Consider the following 20,449-nt stretch of genomic DNA (forward strand, 5'->3'; position numbering starts at 1 on the left):
GCCAGGCACTGTGCTAAGTACCATAACTAAGGGACAGTTCCTCTATTAGGCAAAGATTAAATAAATTATGGTATATAAGTGTAATGGAATACTACTGTGCTGTAAAAAAATGACAAAAAGTATAGTTTCAGAGAAACCTGGACAAATGTATGAATTGATGCAGCATGAAATGAGCAGAACCAGGAGAACAATTTATACTCTTGTTAACAGTATAAAAATGAACAACTCTGAAAGACTATTTCAGAGGGCTGATAGTTAAGAATGTTACCCATCTCCTGAGGGATGATGATCAGAATGAGACAAAAATTTAAAAGAAATTTTTGTCTCATTCTCTCACAGCCAATGTGAGAATTTGTTCTGCTTAACTATGTATATTTTCAAAACAAGTTTTTACTGGTATCTCTCTCTCTCTCTCTCTCTCTCTCTCTCTCTCTTTTTTATGTAACCATAGTTTTCCCCAGTATCTCCTTTCCCTCTTCCTCCTAGATAGCCATTTTATAAAATAAATAAAAAATTTTAAAGACACAAAAGGGGAAAAAATCATCGTAACTGATTACTACACTGAACAATTCTGAAACTATCTGCAAAGCCCAACACTTGTGAATCTGCTACCTCTCGGGGGGGGGGGGGGGGGGGGCGGGTTGGGTAGTGGCAGCTCTTCTTTTGAGCCCTGCTTGGTCTTTAGACTGTCTACATTTGTTATGAGAGGTTTGGGGTTTTGGGGGGAAAGGGGGGAGATGGACAATGGAAATGAGAGAGAGAGGAAATATACGCTTATTAACTGAAAAAAAATTTTAATTAAAAAAAAATCACAACAGTATTGTGGTCTGGTAAAAATTTGCCAGGGGCTGGCAGTTGTTAAAGAATGACATAGCCCAATTTGTTGCCTGTAAGTGCTCTAATCTGTCCATGCATCTATTAATATGAGATCACTAACCTGAACACAATATATGAGATAACACTTAATAGCTATGTAATCCTAAGTCAACTACTTAATCTCTGAGCCTTATTTGTCTCCTCTGGATATAAAACTGGGAAAATAGTGACACTTAGTTCAGGCTGTGAGGAACAAATGAAAAAGCTGACAAGTTAGTGCAGTGGTTAGAAATGTAGATTTGAAGTCATGAAGATCTAAATTTAAATCCAGGTCAAACCTTACTAGAGTTTGTGATCTTAGGCAAATCACTTAACCCATCTGCTTCAGTTTCCTCACCTATAAAATGGAGATAATAGCATCTACCTCCTAGAGTCATTGCGAGGATAAAATGAGTTATTTGTAAAGCACTTTGCAAACATTAGTATGGCACATAAATGCTAGTAAAAAAATTTTTTAACGATAATGTTAAAAATTTCAAATCTTAAATACTAAATAAGCTCACAGGATTGTAATTGTAAAGCTGGAAGGTACCTAAAGGAAATCTAGTCCAACTCTTTCATTTTATAGGTCAGGTAATTGAAGTACAGAGAAGATGTGACTTGCCCAAGGTCACACAGTAATAAATGGCAGTCAGAATACACGACTGGGTCATTTGACTCCCAAATTCAGTTCTTTCCAATGAACCATGATTCTAAATAAATGTCAACTGTTAATACCATAACTAGGACTATGATTCATATGAATTAGAAGGAAAGGATTTCCCATTCAAAGAGTTCAAGATTTCATACAATATACTGACAGTCTGACTGGGCCCCTTCTCTTATATGACTACAAAAGGTGAATTCTGGGGCAGCTGGGTGGTGCAGTGAATAGAGCACTGGCCCTGATGTCAGGAGGACCTGAGTTCAAATTCAGCCTCAGACACCTAACACTTACTGTGTGACCCTGGGCAGGTCACTTAACCCCAATTGTGTCACCAAAAAAAAAAAAGTGAAATCCAACTTGTTTATTTATCATTCAGGTTTTTTACTTTCATCCAACTGGCCCCACAAGCCACACCTCACCAATGAGAAGCTAATCAGAGAAGTTGCTGAGACCTAGGATAAAAACTGTGACTGTTCAGCTATGGCTTCTTTTGACAAAAAAATTACACTCTTTTTCTTATGTGCTCTCTTTACTTCCTTCACCCCAGAAACAAAGTAAATTTCATGCCAATGAAGTCACTAAGCAGCTAAATCCTTAATTTATCTTTATAACACAAACTCTGGGAAAACAGATTTCAAAGACGTCTGAAAAAGGATAGGTAGGATTTTCTGGCCTAAGATTCGAGAGGGCAAATCAGTTCACAGAGGACAGAACGCTTTCAAGACTAAAATTCTGAAGACAAAACGTTTCAAATAAGGAATAATAATAAATCACATTTGTATAGTGCTTTAAGACTCACAAAGTTCTTTCTTCACAACAATCTTGCCAGTTTGATATGGGAACCAGATATTTGAGAATTGTCCCCCAAGTCTTCCCTTCTCCAGAGTAAACATCCCCAAGTCCTTCGACTTGTTCTCAAATGATATTTTTTTCAATGTTCTCCTCACCTTGGTTCCCCCTACTCTCAACATGTTTTAACTTGTCAGATTTCCCACTACAATGTGGAACCTAATTTTCCACTGAAGGCTTTTCCTCTGCCCATCATCAATTCAAAATCTGAGTAAAGAATTCGATGTACCATGTTCTGGGCACTGATTGAATTCTCCAAGGAATAAAATAACCGGCTCAGTCTCTGACACAGTTCTTCATTTTGGGGAGGCAAACTAAGTGTAACAGCTAAGCATTAGAACTGAAAACCACAACAATGTCCAGATGCTGGTTTTCCTGATGCTTCTTGCTAAATGCATACCAAGTCCCTTCCGTGATCTTTCCTTAATAAAGGAAGGATCACACTGCTGGTCAGAGCTGTGATGAAGATCTGGAGTAGCTGAGCTCAGATTCTGACAGGTGCTTCTTTTGACCACCTCAGCTCCTAGAGGAAAACATCCTTCAGTGGCTGCTGGGAAAATACCCTAATGAACCAGAACACAACAGGATTTTCCAGATAACCTAAGAAATGATACATCCAATACCCAAAATCACGAGATAAAAGTTTTATCTCCATCAGCACACAAGGAAAGCTAGATGCAGTGCCACATCTAGGGCTGCTGAGCAGGAAGATTATAGGAGACAAACTTGTCGTGTGCTCCTGTTTATAGATCTGCTTGACTTATAATATGCTGACGATAAGATGGAGTGAGAAAAAAAGTCTAATTCACCTAATTTGAACATGAATGAGGTAGGGCTGGTAGAAGGGAGTTAGATTCTTTAAATAGGCAATGGTTACTACCTGACAGAGGGGAAGGGGAGGCATCCACATCCTGCTGGACCACCTCAGGTGGAGGCAGTTCAACCTTCTCCTCTTCTGGGCCCCATCTGCTCTTCCTTTTCTTCTTGGTCGTAGCTGCAGCCACTGCCTTGCCAGGAGCTGGAGTGGTGGAAATGGTAGTGGAGGAGGAAGGGGATGGAGATGAAGAGGAAGAAGGGGCCTCTGGAGGTGTCTTCCGTTTCAGACCAGGATCAGGTGTGGCAGTTGTACCTACAGAGCTGGCCTTGGCTTTCCGGAACTCCTCCAGTTTCTGTCGGTAGTATTTATATCCTTTGCTGTTCGGCTCATATAAAAACCTATAAAGGTAGATATATGTGTTCCTAACTAAGAAGATCAAACACCACGGAATCAAGTCTCCTACTGCTCTAGGGTACCAGTTACTTCCCAAAAAAGTGACTCTTGCAAGTGTCTATGTAGGACGATATCAGATGCACTGGGATTATTTTAGCTCAATGCAAACACATAGAGCTTCTCTCAACTATACCCCAATATACTGCCAATTTCAATTCACACCAGACACTCAGATTCTGGGTCATTAGCTGACTGTAGTTCTGGCAGATAAAGATTATGTCTCCTCAGAACAGCTACCTAAGAATATAACAACCATATCAGTGGGAGAGTACATATTTTCACCAAGAGCAGGCTTCAGAGTTCATGCTGACCAAAGAACATTTTCAAGGATTCATTTAAAAGCAAAAGTTCTTACTAACTGCTCTGAGGAAAAGGGTGAAAATCATTTTACAGCCCACACATTTAATAATGGTGGGGTAAAGGTGGGACGGTAGTGATGAAAATCAGACACTGTCACAACTTTTATCATCAAACAAAACCCAACAAAGAGAACATTTTTGCCTCCCTCAATCCCCTATCTAGAAAAAGTCTCCACCCAGATCTCGGCTAGGTTGCTTCAGATGATAGCTTTGAAAGGAGCACTATCTTTGTACTAGGAAATTCTGAATTTTACATAAAAAACATCCATCAAAGTACTAGTATGACTCCTCATCAGGGTATGGCTGGAGGTGAACCCGAATTCTTGAAGGCTATGCCAATACCACAGAAGGACCAAGTAGGTCCTACCACGTTGGAGATGTTCATAATACAGATCCAGTGAAGTCCTGCATATCTGTTTTCTGAGAACCAACCTAGCTAAGCTTAGAAAAGTTCAGAACCAAAGGACTGGCAATCAGGTGTGACTCTGGCCAACCTAGGTCAGGAAACCAGCTCTTAAAGGTATGGAGGGAAAGTGATTTAAAAAACCTTAGGTGCTATGTAGACATGAATGAGATCCCCTCAAAGCTTTAAGGAAATTAATGGACTACAAAGCTTGAAATATGGACATCTGTCTTTAAAATGCCACTCAAAACAAACAATCCAAGTCTGGATATGAGCCAAAATGGTAACATTTAAAACAAAATGGTTCGTTATTAACTGATGAACTTGACTTTAAATCCACTGGGAGAGCAGGTTTAAGAGTCCTCTTGAAAACAAATTTAAAAGTTGTAGGAGCTGCTTCTCAACAGAAGACAGTCAAATTCTTTATACTAATGAGAATCTCTTAGTAAAGCAGATAAAGAATTTATCCAAGAGACAGCACCACAATGGAAGGGTCTTACCTGGGTCACAGAAATATATCTGATGGCAAGTGCACCATAAAAGACTTACCATAAATGTGGGTCTTTATAAGCTATGGTCATTGTAGGCTAAAAACATAGAAAGGTTAGGCCGCACAGAACTTTCTGTCCCAATAATAAACAAGTCTGCCCATGAGCAAGGAGGAAAATAGGAATGGACGTTTCTAGATACAGGCATCAAATAATGCCACAGGAATACCGACAAAGTGACCATTAGCAAATGATGGAAAGGCAGGGTTTGGTGACAGTGTAATAATAATACCACCTGGTGTTGATATAACACTTTAACATTTGCAAAGTGTTGTACACAAATAATTTCACTTGATCTTCACAACCCTGTGAAGTCAGATCTATGAGAATTTATTGTTCCCATTTTGTGGATCTGGAAGCTGAGGCTGAAAGAGATTAAATGACTTAGCCAGGGTCACCCAGCTAATACGTGTCTGAGACGAGATTTTAATTCATGTCTTCCTGACTTCAAGTCCAGCACTCTATCCTCTGCACCAGACTGCCCTATTGATGTGGGTCAGGACAAGATTACATGAGTTATACCCACATAAATAACACTGGATGTGCATCAAAGCAATGTTACACAAGGGTAAATTTTTATACATTAGCCTGGACAGAGGACATGGACCCAGGAATAACACTGTAAAAGACAGCCAATTTCTATCTTGAACTACTTAGGAAATACAGGAGAGACACAGCACAGGTCAGCATAATTTTATGGAAAGAATACTCAGTTTGGAGTTGAATCCTGGCTCTAACACTATCTATGTGACCACAAACAAATCAGAAATGTCTCTGGGTCTCAGTTTCCTCCTATCCAAAATGGGGACAAGAACGCTCCCACACTACCTACAAACAAGGCTGTTGCAAGGAAAGTGCCTTGTAACCCCTAACAGTACTATATAAATGTGAATTTGCTTTATTATATTGTTGTTATATCAAAACCAGAAGTGCCATATGCTATACAGGGGCAGCTGGGGGCCTGGAAGGCCAACTTCATTAAACCCAGTTATCTATTCATATCCTCAAGCAAAAACAGCACTTTTGCAGGCAGTATACATCAACAGCACTGCAGTCAATTGAATCCTAAGGATTCTTTCTTCCCATGAATGTTAACTGCAATCATCATCTCACCTGAATGCATGGTTTTCCCTGTTGTTCTGCAAGGCAATTGTTTCCACTTCAGGACCCCCGTCAGCTATAAACCTGGCCAGCTTCTCAGCAAAAGTCTTGGTCTCTTCATCCTCTGGGGGTGAAACTTTAAGCAGGCTGTCAGTACTGGGCTCAACTCACCACACCCAACAGTCAAAAGCCTAATATGTTCTAAGAACCCCAAGGGCAAGAGGAGGGGTTTATTGGGGGAATGATACAAAGAAAAACAGGCAAACGGTAATCAGGTTACTTCACTGGGAACAAATTGTGGTCTTTACTAGTCTGACTGCTCTGAATGACCCCTGAACCAAGAATTTAAACCACACATATATTTTTGGACTGGAATTATATATCTTTGGACTGGAACATGAACTTTCTCTTTTGGAATCCAGGTTTGCATCCTGCATTCAGGACAAGTTGGAATTTGAGAGAGACATTCTGTGTTCAGACAGATGCTTAGTTTAACACACCACTTGTGGGACTTATCTAGGCTAGGCACAGGGCAATGGAATTTTGGTTGGGTGCGCTTCTCATTCTTACCCGTGGGAGAAGATTGCTATAGGAGCCCTATACTGAGTAGAAGTAATAAAGAGAAGGAATGTGGGAATTAAAGAGCAATTGGCTCTTCATGGGAATCTCCTTAAAAAACTATTTCTGCTCAACCATCAATTTTTTTCCCCCACTGCCCTACAGTAGTTTATCATTCACCGGAATATTACTCCATTTAAAATACGATGACTACTTAAAATTTTTCAGCTTTCATTTGAAATTTACTGCATCGAAATCTTAAAAATTCATTTCAATTTCCCCCACATTTATATTCTGAGAAAGAGATGGCACTTCTAAGCTTCAGTGTACATTGAAAATTGGCATCTTAACCTTAAAAGACCTCTTATATTCACAGCTGAGCTTCTGCTACTTGGGAAAGAATGAAGCTGCTGCTCTTTTCAACTAGTCTGCATGGTGATGCCTCAATACTAACTCTGCAGGCTATCACCCTTGCTGTGGCCCATTCAGGCCCAACACAAGGGAAAGCATTTCTGACCCTCTGCAGTGGGATTTGGCGCGCCCTCCTCTACCTTTTTGAGAAGACGGTGTCTGGGCATTCTGGCTTTCCTTTTTCATCTCTGCCACTTTCTTTCTGTAGTACAGGAATTCTCTGCTGTTCTTATCATGCAAAAATCTGGAAGGATGGTTAGAAAAAGTCATGCAATGTGTGACTCTGACAATTTAATTATAAAGCTTTTGATGGTTACATTTCTAAAGGGAATAAATGGGCATCTTAATGTAATATAAGCTCTGAGAGGCATCACACCTGACTGCTGGCAGCTGTTTCAATGAAAGTTTCATCAACGAGTCACTCTCTCAAGGCTCCATACCTTAACGCTAGAAGTTAATAAGCTGATTAAAAAATAAATTAAGCACACTTATACTTACGAAAATGCAGGGTTATCCTTGTAGTCCTCCATAGCAACCTTTTCTAATTCAGGGCCTCCTTCTGCCACAAACCTGGCCAATTTCTCTACCACTTTCCGGGTCTCTGCATCCTCTGGGGGTAAAACTTTAAGCAGGCTGTCAGTACTGGGGTTCAATTCATACACCCAACAGTCAACAGGCACATTATTTCTAAGAACCACAACAACAGACAAGAATGGGATGGGGGAGGGAGGGAAGAAGAGGGATGAAATGGGGCGGTAATCCTAGTATGATGTACAAATTACCAGTGACTGCTGGGGGCAGGGATGTAATTCTGAACAATTTCATGAAATGTACCGGAAGGGAAAAAGCTAAATCCATATAGTCACTGCCAAAAAGTGAGTATCCAGAATAGACACTAACATACCCTCAATACAGCCTTCAATGAGTAAATTTTTGTTCCTTGGAGTAGGGGGGGGGAAGGAGTATGTATGGAACTTGCAGTGTAATTAAATTGGAACCTAATAACTAGCTTTCACCTTCCTATTAAGATTAAATGATGATCTCTAAATCCAGAGTGGTACCAATGCACCAGTGTAGGATACAGCTGACATTACCGAATGTCCTTTCTAAGGAACATCTCTCTCTCAGAGCTTTCCCTTCCTAGACTACAAACAAGCTCCTGCAGCCAAATGACAGTCCTGACTTCCCTTCCCACCTCTGCCCAAAGCAGACTTGAAATCAGCACAAGGTACTGAAGTGAAAGTGCCAGGGACCAACATTATTATATCAGTAAGAGTAACACAGACTTCCTCTACCATTCTACCCACATGGATCCTTGGTCAAATCTGGATGGAAGACCCCAGGAAGTTTCCAGGACTCATTCAGAGACCGAGATGAGTGAATCAAACGGAATCAACGTGGGGTGGGGGTAATGGGAGTGAATAGGAATGAGGAATCCATTTAGTTTGATCTGCAAAGTACCTTAGAAAAGGAACCACATTTTAACAGGTAGAAACAGGTTTGGAAAGGGCCAAGGACTTGCCGAAGGTCTCACATCAGTTAGTGACAAAGCTAGCACATAGAATTCAAGTCTCCTGACTCCTAGTTCGAGGCTCCTTCCACTTTAACATGGTGTCTTCCATTATATGAAGTTTCCTTTATCTTATACAAAAAGCTGAGAAACACTAGGATACCTTCTCTTAGGCAAAACACACTTGTGATTCACCCAAAAGACGGTGCCTATTGGAAATCTAGGTTTGTCCAGTGTCCCCACTCCTCTTGCTATTGAATAGGCCAATTTATAAGAAAACTTGAGGGGCTGAGGGGGAAGCACTACACTTACTTTTAATTTCCAACCACTGCTCATAATCTTCTTCATCATCATCATCTGGAGACTGGAAGACACTCAGGCGGTTAGCCACAGGGCTCTGCTTGGCATGAGAGTAGTTCTTTACTTGGTTGAAAGGGTTGCTCACTCCCAGGCTGGGTCTCTTTCCAATCAAGATTGGTCTTTTCCCAGTGCTTGAGGTAGAGACATTAGAGGGAGCACAGGTAGAACTTGGAGAAGCATCTTGGAAGGAAAGAAGAGCAATGACAACCACAAAAGACATAACATTTACTGGTGGCAGCAGCCACTGCCCTAAATTACAGAGCTGGATGGGACCTTGACAAAGTATCTAGCCTGTTACCATGCCTTCAAGTACTGTCACACATAAGTAACCCCAGAGATGTGCATGCCAGTTCTAGATTTACAAAGAAGATTTCAAAACTTAGCATTTCTATTCCAAGAGCAAAATTTTCAAATGCAAAGTTTTTCCTCTTACTTCAGTCCTAAATATTTCCTATTCCACTTTAAAATCATTTTCCCCCAGTGGCAAGAATTAGTCAAACCTAAGTTACCATGTTAACAATCAAAAGGAATTTATTTTCAAATCACACCAACCTATTTGACATACAGCATAGAAAACAAGATGAAAAATATTCTGCTTCATTTGGAACTATGCCCCCAAAATTACTAAATTTAGCATATATTCTTTGACCCAGCCACACCACTACTGGCCAAAACACTTAGTGATGGCAAAGAACTGGAAAGTAAGAGGGTGCCCATGACTTGGACAAAGGTTGAACAAGTTATAGTAAGTAAATGTAAAGGAATGCTAGGGTAATGTAAAAAATGAGGAAAGGAACAATTTAGTTATAAAAGTTTACAGAAAAAGGCTATAGAAAACTTAAGAAGACTTGTATGAATCAATATAGAATAAAATGAGCAAAACCAGGAGATCAATTCATACTACAATAAAACTATAGAAGTGAAAAAAACCTGAAAGATTTAAGAACTCTAATTAATCCAATGATCAACCATTTCTCGAGAAGACCAATGATGAAGAATACTACTCACCTCCTGACAGACTAGTATGCAGAATGAGACAGTTTTGGACATGACCAATATGGGAATTTGTTCTGCTTGACTATGCTTATTTGTTTTAAAGATTTTGTTTTTCTTTTTGGCGGAAGGTAAAGGTGGAACAGATATTTGGAAGACAGAGAAAATAAATGCTCATTAACTTTTTAAAGATAAAATTTGATTTAAAAAAAACAGAAAAAAGTTTGCTTTTCTCTACTCTCTTTCTGTTATTACATTAATGTGAACACTTATCAGCCTGACTTCTGGTGTAGGTACTAAGTATCAGTAAAAAAGACAGATGATATATAATCAGAAAGGGAAAAGGAGAAGAAGATAGAAGGGGTAACTAACACACAAATTATAAATCATAGGATTTTAAATTTGGAAGGGACCTTTAGAATGTTAATTCAATCCTTTAATTTTTCAAATAAGTAAATTTATGAGCATAGAGGGGGAAGGAATTCCTCAAGGTCACATAGATAGTAGGTGGCAAAACCAAGATCTGATCCCATTTTCTGACTTCAAACCCACTGTTCATTAAATATACAATGCTGCCTCCTGACTACTACCATCAGACTGAAACAACACTGACGTCTGAAAAAAGTAGTGTGATGTAACGACAACAACTTGGAATAGGAGATTTATATTTAAGTGGTGCCCATAACATCAATTTATTTCATGGGTATGGGCAAGTTATTCCACCTCTGACACTGTTTTCTCCTATATAAAATTGGAATACCCACCTCACAAGAGTGTTGTGAAGATCAGATGAGATAACACTGTGTGATTTATTGCTATCATCATTATTATTATTATTAGGATATTATATTAATTTGTATTAATGCCAACTATTAGAAAGTCAAAACAAGCCTCTTAATTCCAAATAAAATATAGTGGTGAGGACGCTACACTTAAGCTCTTTTTCCAAAAGCAGGCTTTAAAGAGATGATGTTTGTTAAAAATAAACAGCTTTGACCTTAGATTGCATCAAACCAGAGGCTAATCCAGATTAATGTTGCTAAAGCATGGCTCTGATGAAGTCACTTCACTGTTCAAAAGTTTTCAATGGTTCTCCATTGTCTACCAAATAGAGCTCCAACTCTTTAACCTGAAATCCAAGCCCACCAAATGTGGTTATCTGGTTCCAAAACTTATCATTACAGCCTTAAATTGCACTATTCCCCCTCATACAAATAATCCAGCCATAATGAAGCAGGCCCCACTTCACCCTGAAAAGGCATTGTTTGTACAGACTTTTTCTACTTCCCTCTACACCCAAAAAGTAATCTTCCCCATCCCTGCCTACTGACCTCTGCTCTCTCTCAAAGACCAAATTTAGGCATAATCTTTCCTGTCTCTCTAATCTTACTGCACTTTTTATTCCTTTTATGTACTACTCTGTGAAAGATCTAGACTTGTGATTTCCTTGGATTAAGGACTTTCTGGTGTAGAAGCTCCCGCTACCAACACAAATCTCAGTAATATATAATCTGAGTTACCTGAGGCACTGAGGGGTTCAGTGACTTGCTGATGATCACACAACTAGTACAAATCAGAGGCAGGACTTGAACCCTTTGGGTCCTGACTTCAAGGTCTGTTCTTCATCCTCTATAAAAGTGGCTGTCAAAGTTGAGTAGAGGGACCTCGAAGGGTCCCCAAGACCCTTTCAAGAAGTCTGCAAGGTTAAAACTATTCTCATAATAACACTAAGATGTTTTCATTCCTAATACGATAACTAGTGATAGAGATTACTCACGTTTTTTTAAAAAGCTCTTTAGGGGATTTTCATTTTTTGAGCGTGTAAAAGGGTCCTGGAGTTAGCAAAGTTTGTGAATCTCTGCCCTATGCCATGCTGCCTCTTCTTAAATATTTACCGTTTTCTAATTTTTATTATATTTACCTGTATATATGTCTCATATATTTAGTGAAACTCTAAGATTCCTAACACATTTCTGATTTGTTTTTGTGCCTTTCCCAGAATCAGCATATAGTAGAAACTTAACAAATGTCTGTTGAATGCTGAATAACTGAGTGAATGCGCCTGAGGCATGGTTCCAAGAGATTTTAGAACCAAAGTTCCCAGAATCCTCTAGGCTCCTAGGTTGAAATGATCTTACCTGTGCAGGATCTTTCCTTCTGCAGCTTCAGAAACTGCTGCAGGAAGCTGCCATCGTTGGCAAACTTGTTAGAGACAGAAGCAGCATTTGGTGCACTTGCAATTCTAAGCGCAAAACAAAATAGATATCAGATGACAAAAAATAAGATTTTTTTTAATTAAAAAAAAGCCACTAGGAAACCTGCTAAGTTTTAAGCCAGATAAGCAAAGAATGACAATCATCAAGCTTTTATGAAGTACCTACAAATGTGCCAGGTCCTATGCTAGGCAAGCAGGGATACAAATGCAAAAGTGAGACAATCCTTGTTCTCAAGGAGCTGACATTCTGCTTGGGGAAATATAAGATGTTCACTTATAAATACAGGGTATATACAAAATAAACAGTGATTTGAGGGAGAGGCACTAACAATGGGGGGAACCAAGAAGGAGTGACACTTCAATGGAGCTTTCCAGGGAGCCAGGGCTTCCAAGAGGCAGAGGTAAAGAAAGGCAGCACCCAGAACATGGGGGGCAGCCTATCATAAAGGCATGGACCAGGAAAATGAAACATCCTGCATGAGAAATAGCAAGGAGGTCAGTTTGGCTGGAGTTTTGAGTATATGAGAAGTAATGTATGATCAGCCTGGTTAAACAGACTACAGACATATTATGAAAGCCTTTCAATGACAAAAGAGGTATCAGTATTAGCCTAGTCATATTTTATCAAAGTGCTATTACTTTAACAGTGATGTGGAGGATGGTTCAGGGAGGAGAGGCACACCAATTCAGAGGCTACTGCATAGTCTAGGCAGGAAGAAATGAGGGCCTGAATTAGGATGGTTGTGGTGGGAGTAGAAATTGATAAACACAGATTTAGAACTAGAAGAGACCTAAAAAGCCATAGAGTTAAATTCCTGCCTTTTACAGAAAAAGAAACTGAGGAACTGAGAGATGAAGGGACTGATCTAGGATTGCCCAACTAGAAGGCACCTGAGGTGGGACACAAACCCAAGTACATAAACTACAAGTACAGCACCCTATCCATGATACCATGCTCTGAGATGCAGAGGGGATGGATAGACAAACCTTAGTAATTGAAGTTTTGGGGTGGGAAGTAGTGAAAGTAAAATGCTAGAGGGAATGACGATAACTTTCATCCTGTCAATGCCAAAAATGGATTCCATTTAGCTCAGTGACAATCATTCTCCTTAACTGTTCCTAGTAGGTATGGGACTCCCTCAGTGCTTTTACCGAATGTGAAACAAAACTTTTAAGATCCAGAGCAGTCTCTAGTTTGAAGCAACCAAGGAGAACATGGAATGTGAGCACTGGAAGAGATCTGGGACAAAAGAATGTTAAGAGCTAATGGGTAATCCTAGAATGAGAGCTTTTGAGCTGGAAGGAACTGAAAGATCATTTTAATCCAGTCCCTTCATTTTACAAACAAAACAACTCAGGTTTAGAAACCTGAAGAAACATCAACAGGGCTCTCAGCTACTTAGTGGAAGAACTGGGGCTTGAACTCAGGTCTTCTCACTCTAATTCAGTGCCCTTTTCCCTATCCCACGCTAGCTTCCCTCTCCCTTCTCAAAGTTGAGTTTGGAAGGGGCTCTTTATATTCATAACCACCTAGATATAAGCTAGGCTTAACTGAAAGAAAAATATTTGCCAAATATTCTTTAAAAATTTCAATTATTGGGGCAGGTAAGTGGCGAAGTGGATAGAGCACCAGCCCTGAAGTCAAGAGGGCCTGAGTTGAAATCCAGCCTCAGACACTAGCTGTGTGACCCCGGCCAAGTCACTTAACCCGACTGCCTAGCAAAAAACAAAACAAAATTTCAATTATTTGCCAACTACCTGGCATCAATTTGACTCTCATTCAGGAGTCAGCTGGTACCAGGCAAAGGAGGTAAGAATGGTTATTGGCCACCAACACCTACTCTAGATGTAAACTGCCATTGGAATTGGAAAAGTAGAAAGGCAACTGTAAAGAAGATACTGTTTTCTTATCAGAAAAAAATGCTTAATAAATCTAATTATATTTTGTCTAGACCTTTAATTTAATTAGCATACAGAACCTAGTGTGGAAACTCCTTCTGCCAATGCAGATCAGTAACTTGTCTGTGACAATTGGTCTTAGATAGCTGCCAGGAGCAGTGAGAAGTTATGGGATTTGTCCATGATCAAACAGCAGGATTTGAACCTAGCTCTTCCTGATCCTAAGGCTCACATTCTTCTTCATCAAGCTATAAATCCACTACTTTGCCAGCTTACTATAAAGCACTCTGTAATCTACTCTTGACGCTCTTTAGTGGGATATTTTTGCTACTGTAAGCAAACTCTTGCTTGGCACATTGAAACTGTGAAGCTTTGGGCCTATTTCCTTAAGTGATGGTGATTAAATCAAACAAAGTTTAAATCTGATGTAATTTTTCTTAAAAGATGAGTTTGGTCCAGTAATGTGATCAACAGAAACACACATATGCACTCTTCATAAATGTTTCTGGCTACCTAAGACCAGGATTCATCTTTTTGAGTCAGATCTTTTATTATGATTTGCCTGTTTTGACCAATCAGAGCCAAAATCATTGAGAAATATCTTTCCAGACATCCAGACTTATCTTATAATGTCCTACCCTCATGCCTAACAGTCTATAGTATATACTATACATTCTAACTAATTTGGACTATTATTTGTTCCTCTTCTTGCACTATTTTTGTCTGTGCCTGGAATAGACTCCTCCCCTAGCTATTTGATGAAGTCTCTATTTAATCAGTCAATAAGCATTTATTAAGTGCTTATTATGTTCCAGGAACTGTGCTAAGTGCTGGGAAGAAAGATACAAGTAAAACAGTCTGTGCCCTCATGTAGCTTGCATTCTAAGGGGGGGGAGGAGAGGAGACGACATGCATGTCTATGTATAAATATTACATGTACATAATATAAAAAAAAACGAACATAAGGTAGCTTGGGGTTAGCGCTGTCAGCTTCACCTCAAAGGTAGTGCTTGAGCTAAGTTTCAAAGGAAATCAGGGCCCAATTCAGGTGACCACTTCCTCCATTAAACTTTCTCTGATACTCCCCCCACCCCACACAAGCCATCTTGCCTTCCTCAAATTCCTCACTTTCTCTGGTCCTCTCCTTTGCCCTATTCCTTGTATCACAGTTGACTGTGTACACATCTTTCCTCCCTATAAGGCTGTAGGCTCTGCTAGACCAGAGAGACTAGGCTATTTCCTTTCCTCGTATTTTCTGCACAGAATTTCCATACAGCCAGTGCTTAATAAATGTTTGCTGAATGAATACAATTGCTAATTAAGACCCTGTCTGGCAGACAATAATCCGGAGAAACTATGACTATAAAAGCTCTCAGGGATATACTCACTCCCTGGGTGGTGGGGGCTGGGGAGTGGCCACGTGACTCTGTTTGGCTTGTTGCTCCATTTTGGCCTCAATTTCCCGCTTCTTCTGAGCGATCAGTTCCTCTTGATGAAGAATATTCATGTTCATCTTCCCAGATTTAGGTGGTGCAATTCCAAACCACCTGTTGGCTTTTCCTGCAGAGGTAACACTCAAGACCATCAGAAATCATCGATCAGTCTTATGCAGTTTAAACAGGCAATAGGATACAAAAAGTAGAAAACAAGGCTCCTTCCTAAAGGAGTTTACAATCTAGCTAGAAAATCATCTGAACAAACAATGTCTATGCTATACATCTTATGGTATTCTGCTAGGCACTGGAAGATATGAAAATAACTGACAGTCTCTCGTCCTCATAAAGCTCATACTCTAGTAGGAAGATATGATGTATACACAAATAATAATGTGAAGTGATCCATGATCACTACATCAGAGGTAAATCATGCTAGGGGAGTTCTCAGGTGGGAAGAAGCATTAATAACAAGGGCAGGGGAAGGCTTCATGAAAGAGAAGGAAGGCTTCAAGGAAGGCAAAGGATAGATAAGATTTGAACAAGTGAAAAATCAGAGCAGATGAAGTGGGATGAAAGTTGGGCATTCCAGGAATAGAGAAGTGGGGCAAAGCAGAAGTAAACGCAGGTAGGTGGGTAAGGAGTATGGCAACCAGTACAATCTGGCTGAAGTAAGAAGAGTAGAGTATGATAGAAGACAGGAAATAGGGTGCTGTCAGACTACGGAAGATCTTAAATGCTAGGCTAAGGAGTCTGAGGTGGAACATAAGGAATCACTGAAAGCAACACGATTGGTGACTAGACTAGATGGTCTCTGAGGTCTTGCCAGCTCCAATCTATGATGTCTGGCTGACAAGAGCACACATCTCAATAAGGTATGTAAGTGCATAATTAAGTTCAAGGGAAGGTGACTCTGAAGAATAAAGTGACCAGAGGACTCTAAGTTGACAGGATATGAGCCAGGCCTTCTAATTAGCTATCATATATTTTTAACTTCTATGTTGCTTCCCCCCTCCAAGGAAAACATAAGTTTTTGAGGGCAAGAACTATTTTCATTTATATCTTTGTATCTCCAATGCACAGCACAGTGCCCGGTACATAGTAAGTGTTTCCCCCTTCTCAGTTCTGCTCCTGAATTTTCTGCTATCAAAAACATGCCTCAGCTGCTGCCTCATACTAGAGCTTCCCTCACTGCCCCCGAACATCCAACAACCTCTGTGGCCTTCTTACCCTGAAATATTCTTCTACCAGCTTGGTCCCCTTCCTCTCACTGGTGAGTTTTTCCTGAGGCTTCCATTTTGTAGAGAGTCCCAGGCCAGCCAACCTTCATTTTCCATCTACTCCTCTCTTTTGTGTGTTGTCTTTTCCCATTAAATGTAAGCTCTTCCAGGGTAGGAACCATCTCTTTTTTTGCTTGTATTTGTATCCCTAGCACTTAGTACAGTTGCTGACACATACTAAGCACTTAATAAGTGCTTTTTGCCTAGTCTTACCTTACCTAGCTTAATAAATGTTGGTTGAATCGAATGGAATAAGCTAAGCAGAGAACATTCCAGGCAAAGAGAACAGCATAAGCAAAGACTCAGAGGGAAAGGAATGTGCATGAACTGAGACAGTCTGAATAAGCCAATCTGCCTGAAGCACATATTCACGTACACAGATATGGGTGTTTGGAATATTGTGCAGGGTTTTGATGCCAATCAATGAGCATTTATTAAGTGCTCATGTGCCAGGCACTGTCACTACAAAGACAAAAAAATGAAACTAGTCCCTGCCTTCAGAAACTTACATTCTTTTAAAGGAAAACAGCACGTGTGTGTGTGTGTGTGTGTGTGTGTGTAGATATATGTGTGTAGATATTCACATAAAATTCAACAGGAAGGAGGGGTACCCCATTAGCAGCTGATGAAATTAGGACAGGCTTCATGGAGAAGGTAGTACTTGAGTTGAGGAATTCTAGAAAAAGGAGGTAAAAAGGGAGTATATTCCTAGCAAGTAAAATAGACACTGAAAAGGTAAAGAGACAGGAAATGGAGTATTGAATATGAGTAGTAAGAAAGATGGTTTTACTGAACCACAAAAAGCAGGAAAACGGGTAATGTGTAAGGTAAACTGAAGACAGACTGCGAAAAATTTGTTCTCAAAGATAATAGGGAGCCACTGGAATTCACTGAGTAAAGGAATAACATGGTGAGACCGCCTCTTTAGGAAAAGCACTTTGGCAGCTGTGTGTAGGATGCCTTTTGAGGAGTCTCAAGACTATTGCAAGAGCCCAGGCAAAAAATGAAGAGGGCCTGAATTCAGGCAACAGATATGTGGGTGTACAGCAGAAGATGAATGCCAGACATTTTGTGGAAGTAGAATGACAAGATTTAGCAAATGAATGAATATGTGGAATGAGCAAAAGGAGTTGAAGATAACATTGAGGTTGTGAACCTAGAAAGATGGTGGTGTCCTTGACAGTAAATGGAACGTTTTGTGAGAGGGGTAGGTTGATGAGTTCTGCTTCACACATCTTGAATTTAAGATGCTTATGGGACATTCAGTTTAAAAAATCCAATAGGCAGCTGGAATTCGGGTGAGAGACTAGAACTGGATATGTAGATGAGAAAGACAAACAATTAAACTATTAAGGTCACCATGTGAGAATGCAGAGAGAGAAGAGGGCCCAAACAGGGCCTTGAAGGATAGCCACAGTTAAGAAGAATGATAAAGAGGAGCTAGCAGAGGAGAACCAAGAGAGTAGCATATCCAGGAGGAGAAGACAGTCAGCACTGTCAGATGCTGAGAGATACGAAAGGATGACAACTGAGAAAAGACCACTAGACTTGGTAATTAAAAGTTAAATAAGTGAATAAGCATTACTCAAAAGAACCACAAACGAGGCACAACCACATATGAAAGAATATGCCAAAAACATTAATAAAGGAAATGCAAATAAAAACTCTGAGGTTTTATTTCACACCCAGCAAATTAACAAAGATGACAAATGACATATATAGTAACTACCGGAGGGGTTATTGATAAACAGGCACACTAATGTGCTGTTGGTGAAGCTGTGAATCAGTTCCACCACTTTGGGAAGCAATCTGGAATTTGGACAAGAAAGTAACCGAAACGTCAATACCTCTGACCTAGAGATTCCACGGCCAGGCATATACCCAAGGAGGTCAATGATAAAAAGAAAGGTCCCATAGACACCAAAATATTTATGGAAGCACTATTTGTAGTAGCAAAGAACTGGAAACAAAGTAGATACCAATCAAATAAATGATAGACAGCTGAACAAGGTGGTATATTAAAAATGTGATGGAACATATTACTGTGTGCTGTAATAAATGAATATAATGAATACAGAAGCAAGGGAAAACATTAATGCAAAATGAAGTAAAGAGAACTGTGGAAAAAAGCAAAATGACAACAATATAAATGGAAAACATAGCAAACAACTATGAATACTGTGAAATTATAATGACAAAATATCAGAAGGCAAAGTCTTGTGGGGGGGTGGGGGAGAGAACACCTCTCTAAGCACAGGTCAGGAACATGCAGAGCTCAGTTCAGGATGGCAGAAATCAGACAACTCTGAATGAACTGAGAGCTTGCAGGTCCCCAACCTGAGTGGTCCCTAAAACTCCCTAAAAACTAGAATGAACCAAACTGAAGCCAACGACGCTTGCAATATGTCATTGCATAAAGTCATAGATACAGGCTTTCAGCCAAGAATTACTTACCCAGCAAAATCAAGTATAATCCTACTAGGAGAAAAATGGACCTTTAATGAAACAGTATTTCCAAGCATTCATGATGAAAAGTCCAGAGCACTTTGAAGTGCAAACACAAGAGTCATGAGAAACTTTAAAAAGGTAAACATAAATGAACAATAAAGTGGAGAAATGATACTATCCACCAACTGAGGAATAGCTGATCAAGTTATGGTATATAAAAGTGTTGGAATACGATTTATTTCATGGTAAGAAATAATGAAGAGGATGGTTTTAGAGCATCCTGTTAAGACTTGTATGAATTGATGCAGAGTCAAATGAGTAGAACTAGAACAATTTATGTAGTGACAACAATAATGCAAAGACAAAAAACTGAAAGATTTAGTAACTAATCAGAGTAGTGATCAACAATTCCAAAGGATTCATGCTCAGATGTGCTACCCATCTCCAGAGAGAAAAGTGAAGCACTCAGAGTGCAGAATGAGACAAATAAAATTAACATGGCTAATGTGGGATTTTTTTTTAACTTCACTATTATGTAACAGGTATGTTGTTATTCTATCTCACTGGGAGGGGAGGTGGTAAAATTCTGCTGATTGAAAAAAATTTAATTTTAGAAATTAAGAAAAAAAAGTTAAATTGTAAAAGACTGCAGTGTGAGAGGAGAGGAAGGGAAGGCATAAGTAAATACAGTTTTTCCTAAGTGACAATGGTTTAAACTCAAGAGGGGGAGTGAAAGCATAAGTACAGACAGCTTTTTCAAGCTGATGAGGGTCTGGACTAGAGTGGCAGCAGGAAGAAAGAAAAGGAAGAGATACGTAGAGCCAAGAGACACTGGGAAAAAAATAAATCTTCAGGATTTGGTGATTAAATCAATATAAATATCAAGGAAGAGCTGAAAATCAAAAGTTCACTCCAAGATTTTGAGCTGGAGGTAGGATAATGGTGATGCTACCACCAAAATAAGGAGGTTCAGGTAAGGTGAAAGAGGAATCAAACCTAGAGGTAAAAACAATAATTCATCTCTGATAATAGCTCCAAGAGACATTCTACAGAGCACTGTAGGTGTCCTCCATAACACTGATTTCAGAAAGTTAAGGATATGACATTTCCCTTCAGCAAAATTCAGTTTATCAAATATTTGTCCTTTCAGATTATACTTCAAATATTTATTAAATGCTTGCCACATGCAAAGCACTATCATAGGCACAAAACACAAAAATATAATAGACTCTCCTCCCAAAATGCTTACAAGGAGTTGTACTTGATGTTTTCTAAAGTCCCTTCCAGTAT

At 39.6% G+C, this 20,449-nt stretch overlaps 1 protein-coding gene across 1 annotated transcript in view; it reads right to left on the reverse strand.

Moving 5' to 3' along the window:
• The window catches only part of SUGP1 (SURP and G-patch domain containing 1), a 46,715-nt gene that overhangs the window by 21,230 nt on the left and 5,036 nt on the right, over nucleotides 1-20,449 (reverse strand). Inside the window, exons 2-8 of the mRNA XM_020969317.2 lie at nucleotides 15,387-15,558; nucleotides 12,023-12,126; nucleotides 8,844-9,071; nucleotides 7,520-7,643; nucleotides 7,162-7,265; nucleotides 6,065-6,188; nucleotides 3,252-3,586 (exon numbers count right to left, since the gene is read on the reverse strand). Of these exons, the coding sequence (XP_020824976.1) occupies nucleotides 3,252-3,586; nucleotides 6,065-6,188; nucleotides 7,162-7,265; nucleotides 7,520-7,643; nucleotides 8,844-9,071; nucleotides 12,023-12,126; nucleotides 15,387-15,558 (1,191 nt within the window). The remainder of the gene's footprint in view (nucleotides 1-3,251; nucleotides 3,587-6,064; nucleotides 6,189-7,161; nucleotides 7,266-7,519; nucleotides 7,644-8,843; nucleotides 9,072-12,022; nucleotides 12,127-15,386; nucleotides 15,559-20,449) is intronic.

This window comes from Phascolarctos cinereus, unplaced genomic scaffold (genome assembly GCF_003287225.1).
Source record: "Phascolarctos cinereus isolate Bilbo 61053 unplaced genomic scaffold, phaCin_HiC Scaffold_4;HRSCAF=312, whole genome shotgun sequence".
NCBI lineage: Eukaryota > Metazoa > Chordata > Mammalia > Diprotodontia > Phascolarctidae > Phascolarctos > Phascolarctos cinereus.